Raw genomic sequence first — 21,094 nt, 5'->3', positions numbered from 1 at the left:
GAACTCCTATAATTTAAAAACTTACTCTTATCATTTAAAAACTCACACACATGAAAAAAAAATAAAAATAAAAATAGGGGTGCCTGGGTGGCTCAGTGGGTTAAGGCCTCTGCCTTCGGCTCAGGTCATGATTCCAGGGTCCTGGGATCGAGCCCCGCATCGGGCTCTCTGCTCAGTGGGGAGCCTGCTTCTCCCTCTATCTCTGCCTGCCTCTCTGCCTACTTGTGATCTGTCTGTCAAATAAATAAATAAATAAAATCTTAAAAAAAAAATAAAAACTGGCACACATGTACACACACACACACACACACACCCTAGAGATAGTCCTTTCTCTCCAGAAAGATATGTCCTGCTAAGATAAGGTACTATCAAATTATCACAGTTTCTTATGTGATTGATCTGTAAAGGGAGTCAAAGAAAGAAGGAGATGGTCGTACTTGTACCTTCCTTCATTCTTGGCAATATCAGATTTTACCAATGAACTTGAATTTCTTGTCACAAAAATATTTGTTCAACATTACATCATGCAACTACAGATATGCTTTAATCATATCTAAATAACAGTTAAGCATAATGTGATTTTCCTGTGAAAATTCCACACTAAATGATAACACCTCCTGTGCAGATACTCGGAGTACTAACATTATCTCAAAAGAGCCTAATGAAGAATGTGCAATGAACATTCCAAGACTTTATCTGACCTTTCTTCAAGGGCATATTAGTGACTATAAAAAGTATCCAATTTTCACTATCCCAAACATATAATAATTCAAAGTTACAATCCTAATCTTTTTTCTCTAAGGCACTATTTAGGATCCTGACTCACTTTGGGGAGGCTTGGGCTACACTACCAATTACAGAACCCATCCTTACTTTTATACACACATCCTTCTTCCCCTCTTATCCCCTCTTTCTGTTCTCCAAGTCTCTGATGCCCCCATGGGTTCCAGATTCCTCTTTTAGGGTATCTGAGTGGAAAGGGTCCTCTTATACTTCAATAACTCACTTATCTCAAAGTAGATTCAATTTTTAATTCTTTTTCTTTTTAAGAGAGGGAGAGAGAGAGGTGGGGGGCGGGGCAGAGAGAGAGAGAATCTTAAGCAGGCTCCATGCAGTGCAAAGTCTGACACAGGGCTCAATCTCACAACGCTGAGATCGTGACCTGAGCCGAAATCAAGAATCAGACACTTAACTAACTGAGCCACCAGGCTCCCTCGTTTTGCTCTTCTTATTTGATCTGTTGAAAGTAACTATATGATTCATTTGACTCTTGATCTTTCCCATGGTGAAAACAACTTTATTTTAGGAAACACTGAATGTATCATTTTTTTAAGTGTATGACCCCCACCTCACACATACACAAAAAAGGAAGACAAATGAAGCAGTTTATCTTATGGCAAAGAGGGGACTCTAAAGTGCTGCAGTATTCCTAAACTGAAATCTAAGAGTTAGCATTTTGAAATCTGCCATGTCCACATCTGTGACAGCAGCCCTTTCGGAAGCCGGTCCTTGCAAGAGCGTGGATGCATTATAACCTTCCAGCAGGTGGCACTCATACTCTGAAAAGGGGCCTACAAAACAGTAGCCCAGCTCTGGTTCCAGGTGGCCCTAAATTATTTGGCTTCATTTTACTCCAGGGACGCTGCATTACCAGTCATAAGCATCAGGAAGGTCAGTGCTCCCACTGCCACAAAGCAGAGGTGACAGAGAAGCAGCAGGCCTAACACAAAAAGTATGGGTTTTAGGATTCTGAGATCTGAATTTGAGTCCTGATTTATTAAATGTATGATATAAAGCAGGTTGATTTCAAAACCCCTCTGGGCCTCATGGAATAATGAATACCTACTGCCAAATGCAGGATCTGTAAGAATTAAATGAATAAGTACATTGACTGTGTAACGCAATGCATAGGACATATTAAGTACTTGATAACATTATAGTTATTACTTTTATTAATTACCGCTTACTAACAAAAATGTGATGTGGACTAAATGACATAATATATGCAGAATGCCTCCTGGCATATAAGTTCTTGGTGAATAACAGCTGTTATTGCCCGTATGCCTAAGTAGAAGAGATCAATCAGTCTGGACAGTCAGAGAACCTGATTAAAAGGAGATGTGGTGCTAGGGCGCCTGGGTGGCTCCTTAGGTTAAGTGCCTGCCTTTGACTTAGGTCATGATCCCAGGGTCCTGCGATCGAGCCCTGCTTCGGGCTCCCGTCTCAGAAGCAGACTGTCCCCTGAGCAGGGAGCCTGATGCCAGGCGGTATCCCAGGACACAGGGATCATGACCTGAGCTGAAAGCAGATGACTATGAGTGTTTTATAAGCACTGCGAATAGAAAAAGTTTAAGTATGAAAAACAAAACCAATGCAAGTCAAAATAAAGAGTTTACAAAGTATAACCAAGGGGAACTGGAATTCCAAGGGCTTTCTGATTCAATGAGGGGTAATCAGAAAATCTTTTCTTGTTTCAATGCTCCTAGTTGAAAATCTTCCCTACCTTCACAATTACTGAAACTAAATTTGTCTTTGACTCTGGACATTGTTTTAGAGTCTTGGGGTTTCAACAAATAAACTAACAAATATTTATTTTCTTCTCATCTACCCTTCTGTTTTTGTCCTAGAAGTAAAAGGAGGAAGGCAGAAAATCTAATTTAAAAACTCCTTATTTAGATCCTTGCTTAAAAAGAAAAAAGAAAAAAAAAAAGGACTGTCTTATTCTCCATAATTCTGTCTCTGGTTCTCTTTTCCTTCTCTATTCTGCAGTCCCTCTTGACATCTTACTCATGTGTCTGAGGTTAGCTACTACTTTTATGGAGAATCCCAAATCTCAATCTCTATCTCTAATCTTGCCGCTAAACTCTGATATCAATTTCCAACTGTGCATATATACATCCACATGAAATCCCACTGCACCTGAAAATCCGCAGATCCAAGACAGAATATCACTTGCCCACCTCTACCTCTTAGTGTGTCCACTATTCCTGCAGTTACATTAATATTTCCTCATCAATAAGGTAGGCTCAAAACTTACAATCAGTGTTCAGCCACTGAACAAGTAAGTGCTACATACTCTGCCTTTCCCATATCACTCACGAATTCTCATCTTACACACGTGCTCCTGTCTCTGCGTGGAAAGATCTTCCCTATCCTCTTTGCCTGATGAACGCCTACTTGCCGTTTTAGAAAGGCAGAGTCCTTTCTAAAGGACAAAGGAGGAGTTTATCACTGCTTCTAAGAAGTCTTCCCAGAAACTCCTAGTCATAACTGGGTATCTCTCTTCTGTTTCCATCCATCCTGTATTTCTTGTTAACACACCACTAATGAAATAAAATAATGATGTAGTTTAATTCTCTATCTCCCTTAATAGATTTAAGGTCCTGGAGTACAGGGACTATGTCTTCTATCTCTGTCTACATTTCCATTGTCTTGAACAAGCCAGACACATGGTAGGTGTTCAACAAATGCTGGATGAATTAATGAATGATGATGTAACGCCTATCTCTTCTATTTTTTTATAAGATCTTTTTACTTATTTGAGAGAGAAAGAAAAGCACACAAGTAGGGAGGGGAAGAGCAGAGGGAGAAGCAGACTCCCCGCCAAGCAGGGAGCCCAATGCAGGGCTGGATCCCAGGACCCTGGGATCATGACCTGAGCCAAAGGTAGATGCTTAACCAACTGAGCCACCCAGGGGGTCCCTCTCCTATTTCTTCTAATACATTTTATGCACTGACATCAGAATATCTTCCTAAAATAAAATGGCTGATAATGTTAACTCTCCCATTCCAAAAACCTTAAATGACTTCAAAGTTAAAACTCCTAAACACAACATTCAATACCATCCCCAACAAAGGGGGATGGAGTGCAGGGGGGAGCTGAGACTCAAGAAAAAACTGTGTTGTAAAAGAGCAGGTGGATAAGATCCAAATTAAGGAACAATGAGCTTTTCCCTGATAAAGGGAATATGATCACTGCCATATGTTGTGGCCTTCACCATAAGGATATTCCCTATGCCATCATCACGAATGGGCTCCCAAGGTCTCAGAATTCAGCCCATTACCCAATATCTCCCACAAAGCCTTGCCCTAAGACATGTAGATGAGGCAGAAGTGTGATAGAAAATACCCAGCAGCTAGCAATGACAAAGAAAGAAAAAAAAGCCAAAATTCCTTAATAAACATGAGTGCCTAGCCTGCTGCAGGCACAGGGAGCCTCCGGTAAGTTTACCACGTAATAGAGACCAAAGAGGAAAAGGGTAAAGAAATAATTTTTAAACTGTAATTATGATGAAGCTATTAAGAAAAATACAGAATATGCACACACAGCAAAGCTCACCTGCTCTGGGAAGTCAGAGAAGGTGCTCCTAAGGCAGTATGCTTGTTGGAAAGAGAACTGAGAAGTCCAGAGTCTCCACCAGCCAGCAAGTGCACTGGTGGTTACTCTCACCATGTCATGAAGACACCAACTCTAAGAACTCCTTCCCCAGGGCACATGAGTGGTTCAGTGGGTTAAGCCTCTGCCTTCGGCTTAGGTCATGATCTCAGGGTCCTGGGATCGAGCCCCACATCAGGCTCTCTACTCAGCAGGGAGCCTGCTTCCCTCCTCTCTCTGCCTGCCTCTCTGCCTACTTGTGATCTCTCTCTCTGTCAAGTAAATAAATAAAATCATCAAAAAAAAAAAAATAGAACTCCTTCACCATTTATCTTTTAGGAGCACATATCAAATGAAATTCCAACTTTATTCTAAATTTGCCATGGCAGACTTCTATCACTGTATAACAGAGATGTGTCTTTTCTTTCCAGATGAATATTTATAAAACCACCTAGCCCAGGACCTGGCACAAAGCAGACATTCAGCAAGTTTTGTCGAATGAAAAAAATGAAAGCAATAGTACATGAACTGGTTTTCAAATATGTTGGTTAAATCACATTTATTCCACATGGAAAAAATAATATTTTCAAAACCAAGAAATAAAATTTCTAACAAGGAATTTAGTAAGCCTGAAAATCGAAGTTGGTATTTGATGAGTTAAAAGCCAATAAAGTAGTACTTTTATTCTAAATGGCCATAATAAACTTTATTTTTACTTCAGTGCACTCTCAAGCTATCTGGGTTCACACCTAACCTGTACCTGTACAGCTTATAATTCTAAAATATATGGTTTAGCTTTTCTTTAACACAAGCAGGCAACCAAGGAACCCTGAAAGTCATCCCCTGCCCACTCCCTCCCTGCCTGCCATCTAGATGGTTCTGGATGGAGATCTTCAGAGAGAAGGAGAGGGTTTCGCTTTCTGAAGGAGTTTGTTTCATTTGTATTGGATATTCTGCTTTTTATAATGACTGATGTCATCAGTGGTCAGACACCCCTCCCATACAACTACAAGAAATTGCACCAACATTTACAATTTATAGCTAAAGGTTTTGATTAATTATTAATAGCTAAAATACCAATACCAGTAACTCAACATATTTCACATCACTATGCTTCCAGGGAAGATAAACACAGTGAAGTCAAGGCTCAAAGAAATTAATCATTTATGGCTCCTGAAGACCTCATGGGAATTTAAACAGTAGTAATAAGTAAAGCTACTAAATGATCTGACCAAAATGTAATCCAGGAAATGTCTACTGTATTGTTTCCATTAAACAAAAATCTACTTCCTTCCTACTCTGCTTAAAAAAACTTTGAAGGCATTATAAGCAAACACAGAGGGGGGTGAGTTTCCACAATGAAATAAATGACTTCTTTTATATTAAACAACTACTAGAGTTAATAAATCCTAAATATTACCACTGAGTTTTAACGTTAGTTTTTAAAAAGAGTTACACTGTAACATATGTGACTTTTAGGAAAATATGTTAAAACAATGGGCGGGGGGGAAGCCTGGTAATTACTACATTATAAAAAAGAAAGATAATTCCGGGCGCCTACATGGCTCAGTGGGTTAAATCCTCTGCGTTTGGCTCAGGTCATGATCTCAGGGTCCTGGGATCAAGCCCCACATTGGGCTCTCTGCTCAGTGGGGAGCCTGCTTCCCCTTCTCTCTCTGCCTGCCTCTCTGCCTACTTGTGATCTCTGTCTGTCAAATAAATAAATAAATTCTTTTTTAAAAAAAAGATAATTCAAAATACTATAATTTTCAATAATATTGAGTTTAGCAAAGCACAGATGCAAAAAATAACATTAACTTTAAAGTCAGCTTTCTTGGAATAATCCTGGAGCTTTGAAATGTCTTCATCCAAGGCTGCCTGTAAAATACATATAAAATGTCAAATCTCACTAGACCCTCCTCTTTGAAATGTAATTCTTCAACATAAGTTCTGGTCATACTTAAAATAAACATCTGCTAAAGGGAAAAGCTCCTTTTAAATAAAATTCACAAGGAAAAGGTTAATAAAACTATCTTGTTCAGAAAATATATCCCAAACAAAGTCAAAAGGCTAACAACAAATGTGGAAAAGATCACCAAATTGTAAGACATTAACATTAAAGGGCTAATTTGCTTAATTTACAGGGCTTACAAAAATCATTAAGAAAAAAAACACTTCAATAAAACAATGGGAAGGGACGCCTGGGTGGCTCAGTTGGTTGGGCGGCTGCCTTCGGCTCAGGTCATGATTCCGGCGTCCTGGAATCGAGTCCCACATAGGGCTCCTTGCTCGGCGGGGAGCCTGCTTCTCACTCTGTCTGCCTGTGCTCACTCTTGCTCTCTCGCTCTCTCTGACAAATAAATAAATAAATAAATCTTTAAAAAAATAAAAATAAAAAAAAATAAAACAAGGGGAAGAGAATATGAATAGATATTTCACAAAAAATACAAACTAAAATATTAAAAAAATTGTATGAAAATATGACTATCTCACAATATAAGAATGCAAGCTGAAGCAATGGAGATATTTTTCATCTACGAGACTGGGAAAAAATTTTAAAGCTTAAGAGTTTCTAAATGGTATCAATAGGAAACTGGCTGAATAAATTAAAGGCCCATCCCTATGGTAGAATATTATATAGCCATTAAAAAGAATGCAATAAGAATTAGATAGATCTGTATTGTTGTTTATGGAAAGAGTACCAAGATAAAATGTGAAGTGACATAGATACAACAGAATATATAACATCTTTTGATCCTTTTAAAAAATACAGGGGCGCCTAAGTGGTTCAGTCATCGGCTGAGGATCGGACTCTTGGTTTAACCTCAAGTCGTGATCTTGGGATCATGGGATCAGCTGCTTGTCAGGGTCCATGTCAAGGCAAAGGCTGCTTATCCCTCTCCTTCCCTCTCTGTCCCTCCCCCGACTCACACACACATTCTGTTTCTCTAAAATAAATGAACAAAGAGAACCTAGGTGGCTCAGTTGGTTAAGCAGCTGCCCTTGGCTCAGGTCATGATACCAGGGTCCTAGGATCGAGCCCCACATTGGGCTCCCTGCTCAGCGGGGAGCCTGCTTCTCCCTCTCTCTCCCCTCAAAACTCACTCTCTCTCTCACAAAAATAAATAAATAAAATCTTTTTTTAAAAAATAAAACAAAATAAATGAATAAAATATTTGAAATTTTTTTTAAAGACAGAGATATATATGTACTAATATACACATAAAAATACATTGGTAAGGCCAAAAGAAGTCATTTATAGCAGCTACTTTTGTACAGAAGCACCAGGCTGAGAAAGAGGTTTAAAACTTTTCATTTTAAATCTTTCAATATTTTTTGAATTCCTATTATATTATACTGTTCCGCATTTTTCAAGTTAATTTTTCTAAAAACCTACTCTAAGATACGGTTTTTCAAACTGCACCTTATAACCCATTAATGGATTAAGAAATCAGTTTAGTGAGTTGCAACCAGCAGTTCCCATCCACCAGGGGAAATCACCTCAATTGGGACTGGAGAAAAAAATAATTGAAAACACCATGTACCTCATAGGTTATGAGCAAGAGAGAGCCAGAACATGAGTGGATCACAGCCAAAAAGAGCTTGAAAACCACTGCTCTCAGATATTATATGTTAATACTATTTTGAGTCAGGAACAATCTTACTGACCTTATCATTTCCGGTCCAAAGCCAAGAACCATCTATATTAAGCTGAGTTTTTATATGTTATTTCTTAGTATGACCAAGTTAAAAAATATATTATTAGTTGAAATGATAATGAAGAAAAAACATAATTTCTGAAAAATCTAAAGAGATGTATTAACAAGACACTATACAATGTACATGAAGACTTGAATGAATTTTTTTAAATGAGTGAATTTTTTAAAAATGAATCTACATACATTTATTAATGGCAACAGCCCCACATTTTAAGTTCTAAACATTAATAATCTCTGGAATTGATAAGATCAAAATTAAATAAGTTTGGTTAAGATTGTTTATCTATTAAGAAATCACCAAAATAACAGGCTTTTTAAAAAATGCTAGGCTATCTGAGAATTTCAGAATATTGACAGAAGACCATATAGCTCAAATACATATACAAAAGATAATCGCAAAGTCATGTATTTTAGGATCTTTTTGGTGTCAAAGCATGTGTTTATTTTGGTTACAAACACAATCTATTGCCCAATCACCTGTTTGATGAGGGTAGATAAATAACTAAAAAATGATTAGCCAGGATTAGGAACATAGTTCAGTCACCATAAATTAAGTAAAACTGAAGAACTACAGGAGAATGAAATCAAAAGACTTTTTTTCACACTAACATGGCAACTAAACCCTATACATTACGCAGTCAGTGTTTTTTTAATTTCACAAACTTTAATTTCATGTATCTTTATTCCTTCCATCTTTTTCTCCCTTTCAGTCATGCCCCATCCTCCACTAAGCCTTGCTGGCTTTTTGCTTCCTTTGTTCCTTTCCATTCATGAAGGGCTTTACTATTAATGATCTCTCACTCTTCCAAATCCCTATGGCAATTATATATACCACTCATTTCGAATTTAACATATGATTACTTATATTATCTACCTTTTTTATACACATCCTAACACTTTTACATATTGTTATATACTTATATTAACTCTTCGGTAAACTATATGGTCATTTCATATGATGAATATAGTAAATCAATAAATCCTTTTAGTTATATTTTTAAGTTTTCATATAACTTAGAAGTCAAAAGTTGTTCAGGGCATGAACACGACTAAATAGATTCTAATAATCCACATCCCTCCCAGGAGTATGGGGTCATAGGTCAAAACTAATTTTGGAAGCAGCTTAGTCCAGTAAGTCTTTAAAAAAAAAAGAGATAGGTAGGGGCACCTGGGTGGCTCAGTTGGTTAAGCAACTGCCTTCGGCTCAGGTCATGATCTCGGAGTCCCGGGACTGAGTCCCACATCGGACTCCCTGCTCCACGGGGAGTCTGCTTCTCCCTCTGACCTTCTCCCCTCTCATGCTCTCTCTCACTGTCTCTCTCTCAAATAAATAAATAAATATTCTTTTAAAAAAATAGAAAGATAAGTAGAATACTCCTCAGCCATCAAAAAAAGTGAAATCTTGCCATTTACAATGACGTGGATGGAACTAGCAGGTATTATGCTAAGTGAAATAAGTCAATCAGAGAAAAACCATTAACATACGATTTCACTCATATGTCAAATCTAAGAAACAAAACAGAAGATCATATGGGAAGATGAAACAAGACGAAATCAGAGAGGGAGAAAAACCATAAGAGACTCTCAATCCTAGGAAACAAACTGAGGGTTGCTGGAGGGGAGGGGAGGGGAGTGGGGGGGATGGGATTATGGGGTGATGGACTTTAAGGAGGGCATGTGATGTAATGAGCACTGGGTATTATGTAAGACTGATGAATCACTGACCTCCACCTCTGAAACTAGTAATACGTTATATGTTAATGGAATTTAAATTTCTCTTGAAAAAGAGACAAGGAGGGAGGATATTACCGGACATGAACAATGGCAATAAGGATAGAAAGGAGGTCAATAAAAAGAGGGCCGGGCAGAATTAATATGATACACTAAGGGTAAATGATCTAGGATGACACAAACCACAGAATAGATAATGGTGTGATTTCTTTTTTTTTTTTTTTTCCCAAGATTATTTATTTATTTATTTGACACAGAGAGAGAGAGCACAAGCAGGGGGAGGAGAAGAGGGAGAAGCAGACTCCCTGCTGAGCAGGAAGCCTGATGCGGGGCTCCGTTCCAGGACCTGAGCCCAAGGCAGACACTTAACCGACTGAGCCACCCAGGCACCCCCGATAGTGGTACGATTTAGAGCCAAGGAAAAGCATTACAGCTTTGAGGTGGGGGAGAAATGTTGATTTTACTATCAAACATGACTGAGTTTGAGATATTCATGGGGCCCCTTGATAACAGTCTTGGATATATGGATCTGGAACTCAGGAGAGTGTGTGCAGTTGGAGACAAAAAACTGAGGGGTCATCAGCACAGGGATAAGATGGGCCCAGAAGTGTTTTCATGCAAAGATGAGAAGGGCAATTAGTAGAGAGCACTTTTGGGAAACAAAAACATTTTAAAGATTTTATTTATTTGACAGACAGAGAGAAAGAGAGTGCGCGTGTGCGCGCACATGTGCAGGGGGAAGGGTAAAGGGAGAGGGAAAAGCAGGCTCCCTGCCCAGCAGGGACTCCATCCCAGGACTCTGGGATCATGACCTGAGTTGAAGGCAGATGCTTAACTGACTGAGCCACACAGCTGCCCCAAAATGAAAACATTTTAAGGGTCTAAGAAAGATTTAAGAGAAAGAGGATCACACAAAGACTCAGAATCTATACTCAGAGGAAAAGCCTCCTTCTCCCAGGAGAGAGGATATCGGTATAAAAACCAGAGTTTCCCTTCTCTCAGAAGGGAAAATAGATAATGATTTCAGGTGTTGAAAGAAGTGTCTATCTGTTAGATTTGTCGATCTCTATTGGAGGTATTTAGGAAGCTTAGGAAGAACAGTTTTCTCCACTGACACTTTAAATTCCAAAGGAAAGGTGTCATTGCTATCTTACTCATTTGTTATTTACTGCATGGAGAACAAAGCCGGTCATTTGGTGGACACTCAACAACTTTTCTTTTAGAAACAAAGTCAGATTGCAACAAAAGCTAGGCTGCTCTTAATAGTGGTGAGGAGAAACCATCAGGCCACGAATGGGAGCACTAAGGGCACAGAAACGTGGTTTTATATTGTTTTGCTTTGTGTGGTAGGAGAATCTTCAATATTTTTTAAATATGGAGAGAGAAGAATCCACAGGGCAGGAAGAAAACGTAAACGTCTGCTCAGACTTCATATATGACCCTTCCCAGAATTATCTGCTAACTTTAGCCCAAATGAATATCTAATTGGTTGAAGATCTGAAACACTTTGTTTTAATGAGCAGGAAAAAAACAACATAGGATTATGATACAGAACAGAATAGCCTCCTTATAAGTGAGAGAGTATAGCGACTACATATCTTAGTATAGTATAGTATATACTATACTTAGTATAGTATAGCCACTACATATCTTCCCCAGCTTCCTATCTTCCTCTACTTCTAACTCACAAATTCTTTAAAGGTGTCCCTATAGCAGGGGCAACAGGACCCTGTAGGAGTCAGAGGTTGGTACAGGTGTGATGGTAATTAGGGGAACGAAGGGAATATGGAAGGAAGGAGGAGCTGAAAGAACCTTCAGGAAGGCTATTGTTAACTCACAATAACATTTGTGATTTAACACAATTTGTCATTGGTAAGATCCACATCATTTAAAAAAGGAGGAGGAGGAGGAAGAGAAGAAGAAGAAGAAGAAAAGAAAAAAAAAGAAAAAAAAAAACCATGATCTCACATAAACGTCCATGGTTCAGAAAACGTCAGATCTGAATCTACGGCATCTATTAAATGTGAGCATTTTTAAAAGATCTGATCAAACAAAAAAATGGTCAGCAGTTTCTCTTATCCTAAACCTATTTCTGAAAACATTGACATTAGAATTCCTTGACCTCACTGGCTGGCCTCTGGCTTGTATTCTACCTCAAGCCACACCAACCCACTTTCAGGCCACCCAGTGCCCCATGCTGCCTCAAACCACGATGCTTCACTGATAGAAAGGCCTTGACCCCGTCCTGCAAATACTCAAGACACTCCCCTTCAAGATCCAGCTCCATAACGTGGCCTTTTCTTGATAGCTCCTTTTCGCCTTTCTCGGCCCACCACCCACCTTCACTCAAAATATAACTGACTGCTTCTCCACTGGTACCGTACCATAGCTGCTCACTTCTATCATACCCACCTTTAACATCTGACTGTTCTGGTTGTGTAACTGCCCACCTGGCCAGACAGCGGCCCCTTCGTGTTCATCTCACTCCCTAGAGTCTAGAACAGAACCTGATACATGCTAAGCAAAGTGAAATATAAAAGATTGCTGCCATCCATTTTGGAACTACAAAATTAAGGCTCTCCACCAAAGCAATACCCTACCTAGATGTCTATAGCTTCGCCAACCATCTACACCACCATTAGAGCAACTGAACCCCAGAAATAAGCAATCACAAACAAAACCATTTCCGAATAGAGATAAACGCACTGTTTTTGCCCAGATTATGAAGGATACAAGTTAAAACAGAACTTGTCTTAGTCTCCCCAGATGTAAATGTGATTAAAACTATAATTCTACATTTTGGAATGTGTTTCAATTACACTACTACATTTCCAACGCCCTGAATTTTACAGATTTTCTATAACCACAAAAATAGTTGTGCATCTCTAAAGAGAGTGATGACGTCCGTATTATAAATCTGTATCATAAATCTTTCATCCACTTACCATGAGTCATTTTTGCTTAACTGGTATTATCATATGTTAATTACTTGGGCACACAGATGGTTGTGTGGGTTTCTTTGACGATTTTTATTTATTTGACAGAGAGAGAGCACAAGTAGGCAGAGGCAGAGGGAGAAGCAGGCTCCCCACTGAGCAAGGAGACTGACAAGGCACTCGATCCCAGGACCCTGGGATCATGACTTGAGCCAAAGGCAGAAGCTTAATCGATTGAGCCACCCAGGCACCCCAAAAGTTTTAAACATTTTAAAATTATAGAAGTAATATATGCCCAAATGCAATGCCAGAATCCAAAAACATAGAAAAGCACAAAGAAGAAAATATAGGTCACCTGCAATCCTACCAGACAACTTGCAAGTACTTTTTATGTCCTCCCAAACTTTCTCCCACGCACATATACATATGATAACAATAATAATCACCATGACCACGAAAAAGCTGCTGCTTTATGTGATCTTATCACAGGATGACACAGGCATCCTGCTAAGCAATTCTGCCATGGTATTTCATTTAATCTTTAAAACAACTCAATGAGATAGGTGCTATTTTTAATCCCTCTTTTACAGTGGAAAAACTGAAGAGGCTGAGAGGTTAGGTAACTCACACAAGATCACAGAGCTAGTTAAGTGGCAGAACGAGGATTAAGAGAAATCTTGGGATGCCTAAATCCCAGATCCTACTTACCTATGTATGTGTTTATGTACACACACACAATCTTTTCAAATATTTACACAAAAATATGGAACACACTAACCACATGGTTTTGGAACCAACCTCCTCTCACTTAACATATTGGAAAAACCTTTTCTGTTCATGAATGTCTATCGACATCAGCAGTCTCCTGGCTGCGCGCTATCCCGCCGCCAGGGGATGAAACAGACTGAACCGCCACATTTACGTTACTCTGATATTACCTATGCTTTTTAATATTAAAAACAGTGCTGTGACGAATAGCTTTTGTCTGATCCACTCCTTCAGAGACAAATAACCGAAAGAGGAAACGCTTTTTAAGGCTTTTGGTAGTTATTCGGTTCTTAGCTCCATTTCAAGGGCTCCAAAGCCCTGTGACTAGTGGCCACATACTGGACAGCCCAGACATTTCCCTGACCGCAGAGTTCTATTGGCCTAGTCTACACCGTACTAGATCATGCGATCACTGCTGAGTTCTTGAATAGGTCACAGCCTCCCTGTTCAGCCTGAAGCTCACAGGGGTAGGAAACTCCTCTATATTCACTTACTACTGAGGTAAGTTACCCGTCAAGGTAACGTCCACTCTGACCCCACAGCTGCGGCACTCAGGACATACAATGAAGAGTCAGTGCCCCCCTGCGGCTCCACCTAGGGTAGGATAGAGATTTTACTACTGACATCACTGGTCCCATTTTGTCTCCAGCCCTAGCCCCCAGCCTGGACGTGTTACCAGGTTTACATGGAGAGGCGGGATTTCTGATCAACCTCCTTAGCCAATTTCTCCTGAACGGGCTGGCTGGCAAGGGGCGGGCTGACATATACCCTCACCCGCTTTTAACTGCATTGTTTCCCACTACAGCTCTTCAACAGGAGGACGGTGGGAATGAGATTCTCCATCTGTTTTCCTAAAGTGATAGAAATTTTTCTTGCATTCTACCATTTGGGTTGTTTCAAAAGGAAATTGGTTAGAGGGTGAAAATAAAAAATAATCACCACCATGGATTCAGAAGTTAAAGCTTTTTAAAAGTTTATAGACATTAGGACAGGTTTAAATAACAACTTGATATCTCAACTATCTCTCTTTACCTTTCCATTTAGAGTCCTCTTAAGAAATAAGTATGTATGGGGCACCTGGGTGGCTCGGTGGGTTAAGCCTCTGCCTTCGGCTCAGGTCATGATCTCAGGGTCCTGGGATCGAGCCCCATATCAGGCTCTCTGCTCAGCTGCTCAGTGGGGAGCCTGCTTCTCTCTCTCTTTCTCTGCCTGCCTCTCTGCCTACTTGTGATTTCTCTCTCTGTGTCTAATAAATAAAGAAAGAAAGAAAGAAAAGAAAAGAAATAAGTACCTAGTGATGTAATGAGCACAGCGTAGTAAATAAGACTGATGAATCACTGAACTCTACCTCTGAAACTAATAATATATTTTATGTTAATTAACTGAATTTACATTTAAAAATGATTTTAAAAAACAAATTTAAAAAATAAAAGAAATAAGTACCTAGGAAAGGTTTGCCTTGGTAAAGTATCAGAATACATTAAGCAAGAAATAGTAGATTGTCACAAATTTACTACGTAAATTTACTACGTAAATAGCAACTAGACTTTACATGGAATCTTTATTCATGGCAATGCAATTTCTTTGAGGCAGAAAGAAAGGAAGTATTTTCCAATGTTTTTACATAAGAAAAATATTGTTTTTACATAAGAAAATGTTTTTACATAAGAAAATAAATATCAGCCCACATGTAATTACAGAACGAAAAAGCAAAGACTAAAAAACAAGAATTGAAATTCTCAGTTCTCACAATCATGCTAGAAAGCCTTTTTTAAAGATTTTATGTTTGCTTATTTATTTGAGAGAAAGAGAGAAAGAAAGAGAAGGAGCATGAGTGGGGGGAAGGGTGGGGGAGAAGCAGACTCCCCATGGAGCAGGGAGCCAGACCTGGGGCTCAGTCCCAGGACCCTGGAATTATGACCTGAGCCAAAGGCAGACACTTAACCGACTGACCCACCCAGGCACCCCATAGAAAGCCTTTCTAAGGAAGCTATATTATTCTTAAAAATTTTACATACCATCAAAATATATATAGAAGAGTAGAATCTGACCAAAAATAGTATTAAAGATAAACTTCTAGTGGACAAATCATCTGTTCGCTACAGATACATATATGTATATCATTACATGTTACTATTTTTCCAAAGAGAGAAATAGAGTTTGACTTTAGGAATTCATCATCTCACACAGACACACACAAAAAGATTACAGTATCGATTCTAATTTCATTTTCAAACTCCCTCTAATTCAGACAACAAAATATGTACAGAATTGAAAATATTATGCCCTAACAGCCAGTAGATCACAGCTAACAAGGCAAAGTACAAGACACCATTTGAGAAGAAAGGCTGCTTGTGACTAGAAAAAGCAAATACAAGAGAAAAATATTAATTTCTAAGCAAACAAAATTAAAATCAGTCTTAAAGCCAACTCAAACAAAAGCAGAGCTTTCACTTCATGCTTTGTCGAAGTGCCAAGACAGTCTTGTGAGAGAAGATCTGTTCTGGTTCATCAGGAACTCATCTGGGAGTCATTTCTATTTCATCTGGGAGAAGCTCTGAAAGCAGTATGTTCTAGCACTGCCAGACATGGCTGACTTGTGGGGAATCAGAAGCCAACCACACAGAAACAACTCTGAACAGAAACCTGGGTCACCAGTCAGAAGACAGAGCAGGAGATCTAAATGGAAACATAATACACCCCTAAAACACTCAAGAGGAATCCAATCCACAAGGCCATAGGCTTTATTTCCCCGTCAGATTCAAGCACCGGGCCTAAAATAACAAAAAAAAAGGGGGGGGGGCAAGTCACAAGAATCTAATCTTATCCCATCTATAATAAGAGAGCCTCACAGATTATTGATGAATATGAGCGATACCTATTATAAAGTTCTCAAGAATAAGAAAGAATGAAATGAGACGCATATGATAAGAGAAAAGAAACTCAAGAACATGAAACGACTAAAACTTTTTAAAGCTAAAATCCTACACTAATTACACCTAAAAGAGAAAAAATGATACCTACTGTGTATTTCATAGGAATACACTATGATACATAATTTTAGTGTCTCTGTAGTTATAAATTCATAATGGATAAACACTGAGTGCCAGCTGTTTCTGTAGAGAAGAATTAACAAAGTAATGAATTGTGCTTTATTAATTATACCTACTATACCCAAGGCTAGTTATTTTTAAGAAAGGGCCTGCCTTGGGGCGCCTGGGTGGCTCAGTGGGTTAAGCCTCTGCCTTCAGCTCGGGTCATGATCCCGGGGTCCTGGGATGGAGCCCCGCATCGGGCTCTCTGCTCAGCAGGGAGCCTGCTTCCTCCTCTCTCTCTGCCTGCCTCTGCCTACTTGTGATCTCTGTCTGTCAAATAAATAAATAAAATCTTAAAAAAAAAAAAAAGAAAAAGAAAGAAAGGGGCTGTCTTAACAAAAATCCTTGGTAAGTGAAAACATGACTTGGCTTTCAATGGGTATTTGAATTAAACAGGTCTGAAATGTTATAACAGGATCAACAAATATACGTACTACAGCTTTAACAGAGCTGTTTACTTATCATTGAAAACTGGGAATGTCCTAAGTGCTTTAGTCACCCTTCCAAAAAATATTTTGATACACTTAAGTAAGAAAGAGCAAGAAAATCACTGAAAGACAACAATCTGACACTATCTGACACAATCTCTATCTTGATAGAGAATTTACAGGATAACTCTCTCTATATGATGTATGTTCCACAGAACATATGAAGGACAGGTAGTTTTTGGTACTAGCTAGTCAAAGTAGCTACTTTTTGGAATTAAAATAAAAACTTAAATAATAGAACACTGTATGTTAACTAACTGGAATTTAAATAAATAAGTAAATAAATATAGCTACTTTCTTTAAACTGCAGTTGTACAAATTTACAATGGTCTAAGACAATATCTTCCCAACTGATGTTATTATGTGAGATATTAATAGCTATGCTGTTCCTGCCCTCCCCACCAAAAGTTCTGGGCTCAAATAAGTTTGGAAATTCTGAGTCAAACAAGTTTCTTGACTATGTTTCAGGGCCCTTAGAGGCTTGGGTGTGCTATGGACCTACAAGAGGGGATAAGCAGCATTTTCTAAATATATTTGACCATGGGATCCTCCCCCTTCCAAAGCAGAGCCTCTAGTAATATTTCCAGGGACTAGTCCTCTGTGGAACATATTTTGGGAAAGAAATAACTACCCTCAAGACAGCCTACATGTTCTATGCTGAACAGAAATGCAAATTTACTAGATAAGCTATACAATAAACATTAAGTAATGTTTGATTTCTGGAAACAGCAGGCCTGTATGAAACCACCGTGCTCACATCTATGGACAATTCCTCTTCTAACAGATTTCACAAAGACAGGGCCTTTGTTTCCTTAGCTCTCATTCACCCTTCCCCCTATTTTTGTCTTTGGGGTCCTTGCTGTCCAGGTTTCCTTGGTAAAGTTGAAGAAGTGAGGATGCTGAAAAGTAAGATTATCTAGGTAACTGAACAGGACCACCGTGAAGCAAGATCAACAAGGCGTTTATCCAAAGTGGCTGGAAACAGTGTCAAAGAAGGAGTAGGTTAGTTAACGATAGAGACCTTATTAATGCTAATTAAGCGGTACAGAGTTTCATGTAAGAAAGGCATGCGTGAAGCTCACAACAGTAAGAAGTCAAGCAGATCTAGAAGAAGATGGCAAGGAAAATGTAAAAGGTTGAGACACACTGCTCATGACCAAAAAGAGGGCCAGCCGGTTAAAAAGCAACGTACTAGTCACAGTATCCAGCGTGAGACTGCCTCTTAGTGACTTATTCAACCCAGCAAAACCCCTCTGAATGAGGCCCAAAACACACATACCTTGTACTGAAACCTGCTCTAAAGAATATTTATTTTAGGGGCACCTGGGTGGCTCAGTGGGTTAAAGCCTCTGCCTTTAGCTCAGGTCATGATCTCAGGGTCCTGGGATCGAGCCTCCCATCGGGCTCTCTGCTCAGCAGGGAGCCTGCTTACCCCTCTATCGCTGCCTGCCTCTCTGCCTACTTGTGATCTCTGTCTGTCAAATAAATAAAATCTTAAAAAAAAAAAAGTACTTATTTGACTTCATATTTTCACTAAATGTTTTATAATTTTTCTAAGCACAAAATAACAATATTGAAAAAAAGTTTTGATTTTAAAATTCTTAAATATTTCACTGAGAATTATAATTACACTGAATATTCTTTTTTACTGAGCTAAAATGCCTATAATATAAACTTTACTATTTTAACGTTTATTTAAATGTACTGGAAGTACAGTGACTTCCAGGATATTCATAAAGTTGTGCAATGAGCACCACTGTCTAATTCCAGAAAACTTTCATGAACCCAAAAAGAAACCCAAATACCCATTGAGCAACTACTTCCCATTCCTTGTACTTCCCAGCCCCTGGAAACCATTAATCTGCTTTCTGTCTCCATAGACTCAACTATTCTAATCATTTCTTTTAAATGAAATCATATGATATGTGTCTTTGTGTATCTGGCTTCTTTCACTTAATATTATTAAGGTTCATCCATATTGTAGCAAGTATCAATACTTGACTCCTTTTCATGGCTGAATAATATTCTATTGTACGGATATACCACCTTTTGTTTATCTGTTCATCAGCTGATAGACAACTGGGTTGTTTCTCTTTTTTGGCTATTATGAATAGTGCTGCTATAAACATTTGTGTACCCGTTTCCAGTTCTCTTGGGTATTTACCTAGGAGCAGAGTTGCTGGGTTAGATGGCAGTTCTATGTCCAACTTATTGAGAAACCACAAAAATTTTTTTTACAGCATCTACACTATTTTACATTTTCACCAGCATTGTATGAGGGTTCCAATTTTCCACATCATCATCAACAGCTGATATTTTCCTTTTTTATTAGTATTGCCATCCCAGTGGATGAGAAGTGGTATCTCATTGTGGGTTCCTTAATAACTAATGATGCTGAAAATCTATTCATGTGCTTATCGGCCACACGAATACCTTCCTGGGAGAAATGTCTATTCAAGTCCTTTGTCCATTTTTAAATTAGATCATCTCTTTTGGTGAATACTCATTTTTAAATCTATCAAGCAACTATCATTTTTTTAATTTTTCATGTCTATAGACTGGTTTTACCAATATTTGGTAGGACATTTTCCTCTAACATTTAATATTTTCCTCTAATATTAATATTTTCTTCACTGTCCTCCATGTTTATATCTCACAATTACCTTCTAGGGCAATGAGGGCCAATTCACAGTATCTAATATATCTAAGGGTAGCTTACTATGTGAAAAAGAGAATATTATGCTACTAGGTTAACAGGTCAAGATTAACTTGGTCACTTAAACTCAGCCAACATTTTCTGAGCTTTGTTAAAGTACTTAATTATAAGTCTCACAAGTATCGAAAATCTTCACAATGGTGCTACCATTCATTTCATGTGTTCAGTTCCTTGGCAAAAACTTGGTTTAAATGATCTAATCAAATCTCTGAACTCTGAAATGTCATGTAGTTTGCTTTTCATAGCACTTTTATTAAGTAATAGACTAAAAACAATGGAACATCTTTCTAAGAATAATCAAAGTATTTGGGGATTGTAAATATTTTTATTTTAGTATCCTAAAATAGTTGGCACTACTCAATGACATTCTTCATGAACAAAAGCATATTACATTCATTTAAAAAGCATACATTTTCTCTATGGAAGGAAGTGTAACAATACCAATTGTGTTTTAAATCCATGGGGACCGTTAAAAAGAGTTACATAAATAATACTGTGGCTTTTCTGAGCTTTGGAGTAGGCAGATTATGAAAAAAAAGATAAGATAATTAATTTACAGATGTAAAACATTTCCTTAATTCCACATTTAAACACTCAACTTTTAAGAACCTTTTTTTTTTTTTAATTTGACAGACAGAGATCACAAGTAAGCAGAGAGGCAGGCAGAGACAGAGAGAGGGGGGAAGCAGGCTCCCTGCTAAGCAAAAAGCCTGATGCGGGGCTCGATCCCAGGCCCCTGAGATCATGACCTGAGCCGAAGGTAGGGGCTTAACCCACTGAGCCACCCAGGCGCCTCTTAAGAACTTTTTTAAGTAAAGAAAGCTCAAGTATAAGGAAGTCATAGATATACCAACATATGTTGGTATATGTATCATTTTTATCAGAGTATTTAACATTATTTTATACCATAGAATTAATAAGTACTCTCTGTATAAAAAAAATCAAGCCATAAAATTCATACTTCATCTATTTATAAAAAAGTACACCTTACTGGACCACCTATCAGTTCAAACATTTTATCAAACTTTGGGGCACCTTGTCTGGCTCAGTCAGAGGAACTTGTGACTCTTGATCTTGGAGTCGTAAGTTTGAATCCCACTTTGGATATAGAGATTACTTAAATAAATTAAATTAAAAACAAAGTGCCAGTCCAAATATTTTATCAAACTTCAACTTAAAAAGCATGACTTTAATTTAAAGGAAAAAGCCTGGACGGTTCAGTTGGTCAAGCATCTGCCTTTGGCTCAGGTCATGATCCCAGGGTCC

The 21,094-nt window shown here is 38.4% G+C and overlaps 1 protein-coding gene across 2 annotated transcripts in view; it reads right to left on the bottom strand.

Annotated features, from left to right (window-relative positions):
• The window catches only part of CDK19 (cyclin dependent kinase 19), a gene marked incomplete at its 5' end in the record, with an annotated part of 160,991 nt that overhangs the window by 52,164 nt on the left and 87,733 nt on the right, over positions 1 to 21,094 (bottom strand). The window contains one exon of one of the 2 annotated variants that reach the window (XM_080806931.1): positions 313 to 399. The exons of the other annotated variant lie outside the window; for it this stretch is intronic. Coding sequence (XP_080663057.1) covers positions 313 to 399 — 87 coding nt within the window. The remainder of the gene's footprint in view (positions 1 to 312; positions 400 to 21,094) is intronic. 2 annotated transcript variants of the gene reach the window in all.

Source organism: Martes martes, assembly GCF_963455335.1.
Source record: "Martes martes genome assembly, chromosome: 6".
In the NCBI taxonomy this organism is placed as follows: Eukaryota; Metazoa; Chordata; class Mammalia; order Carnivora; family Mustelidae; genus Martes; species Martes martes.
This window is presented reverse-complemented; position numbering and strand designations above follow the sequence as displayed.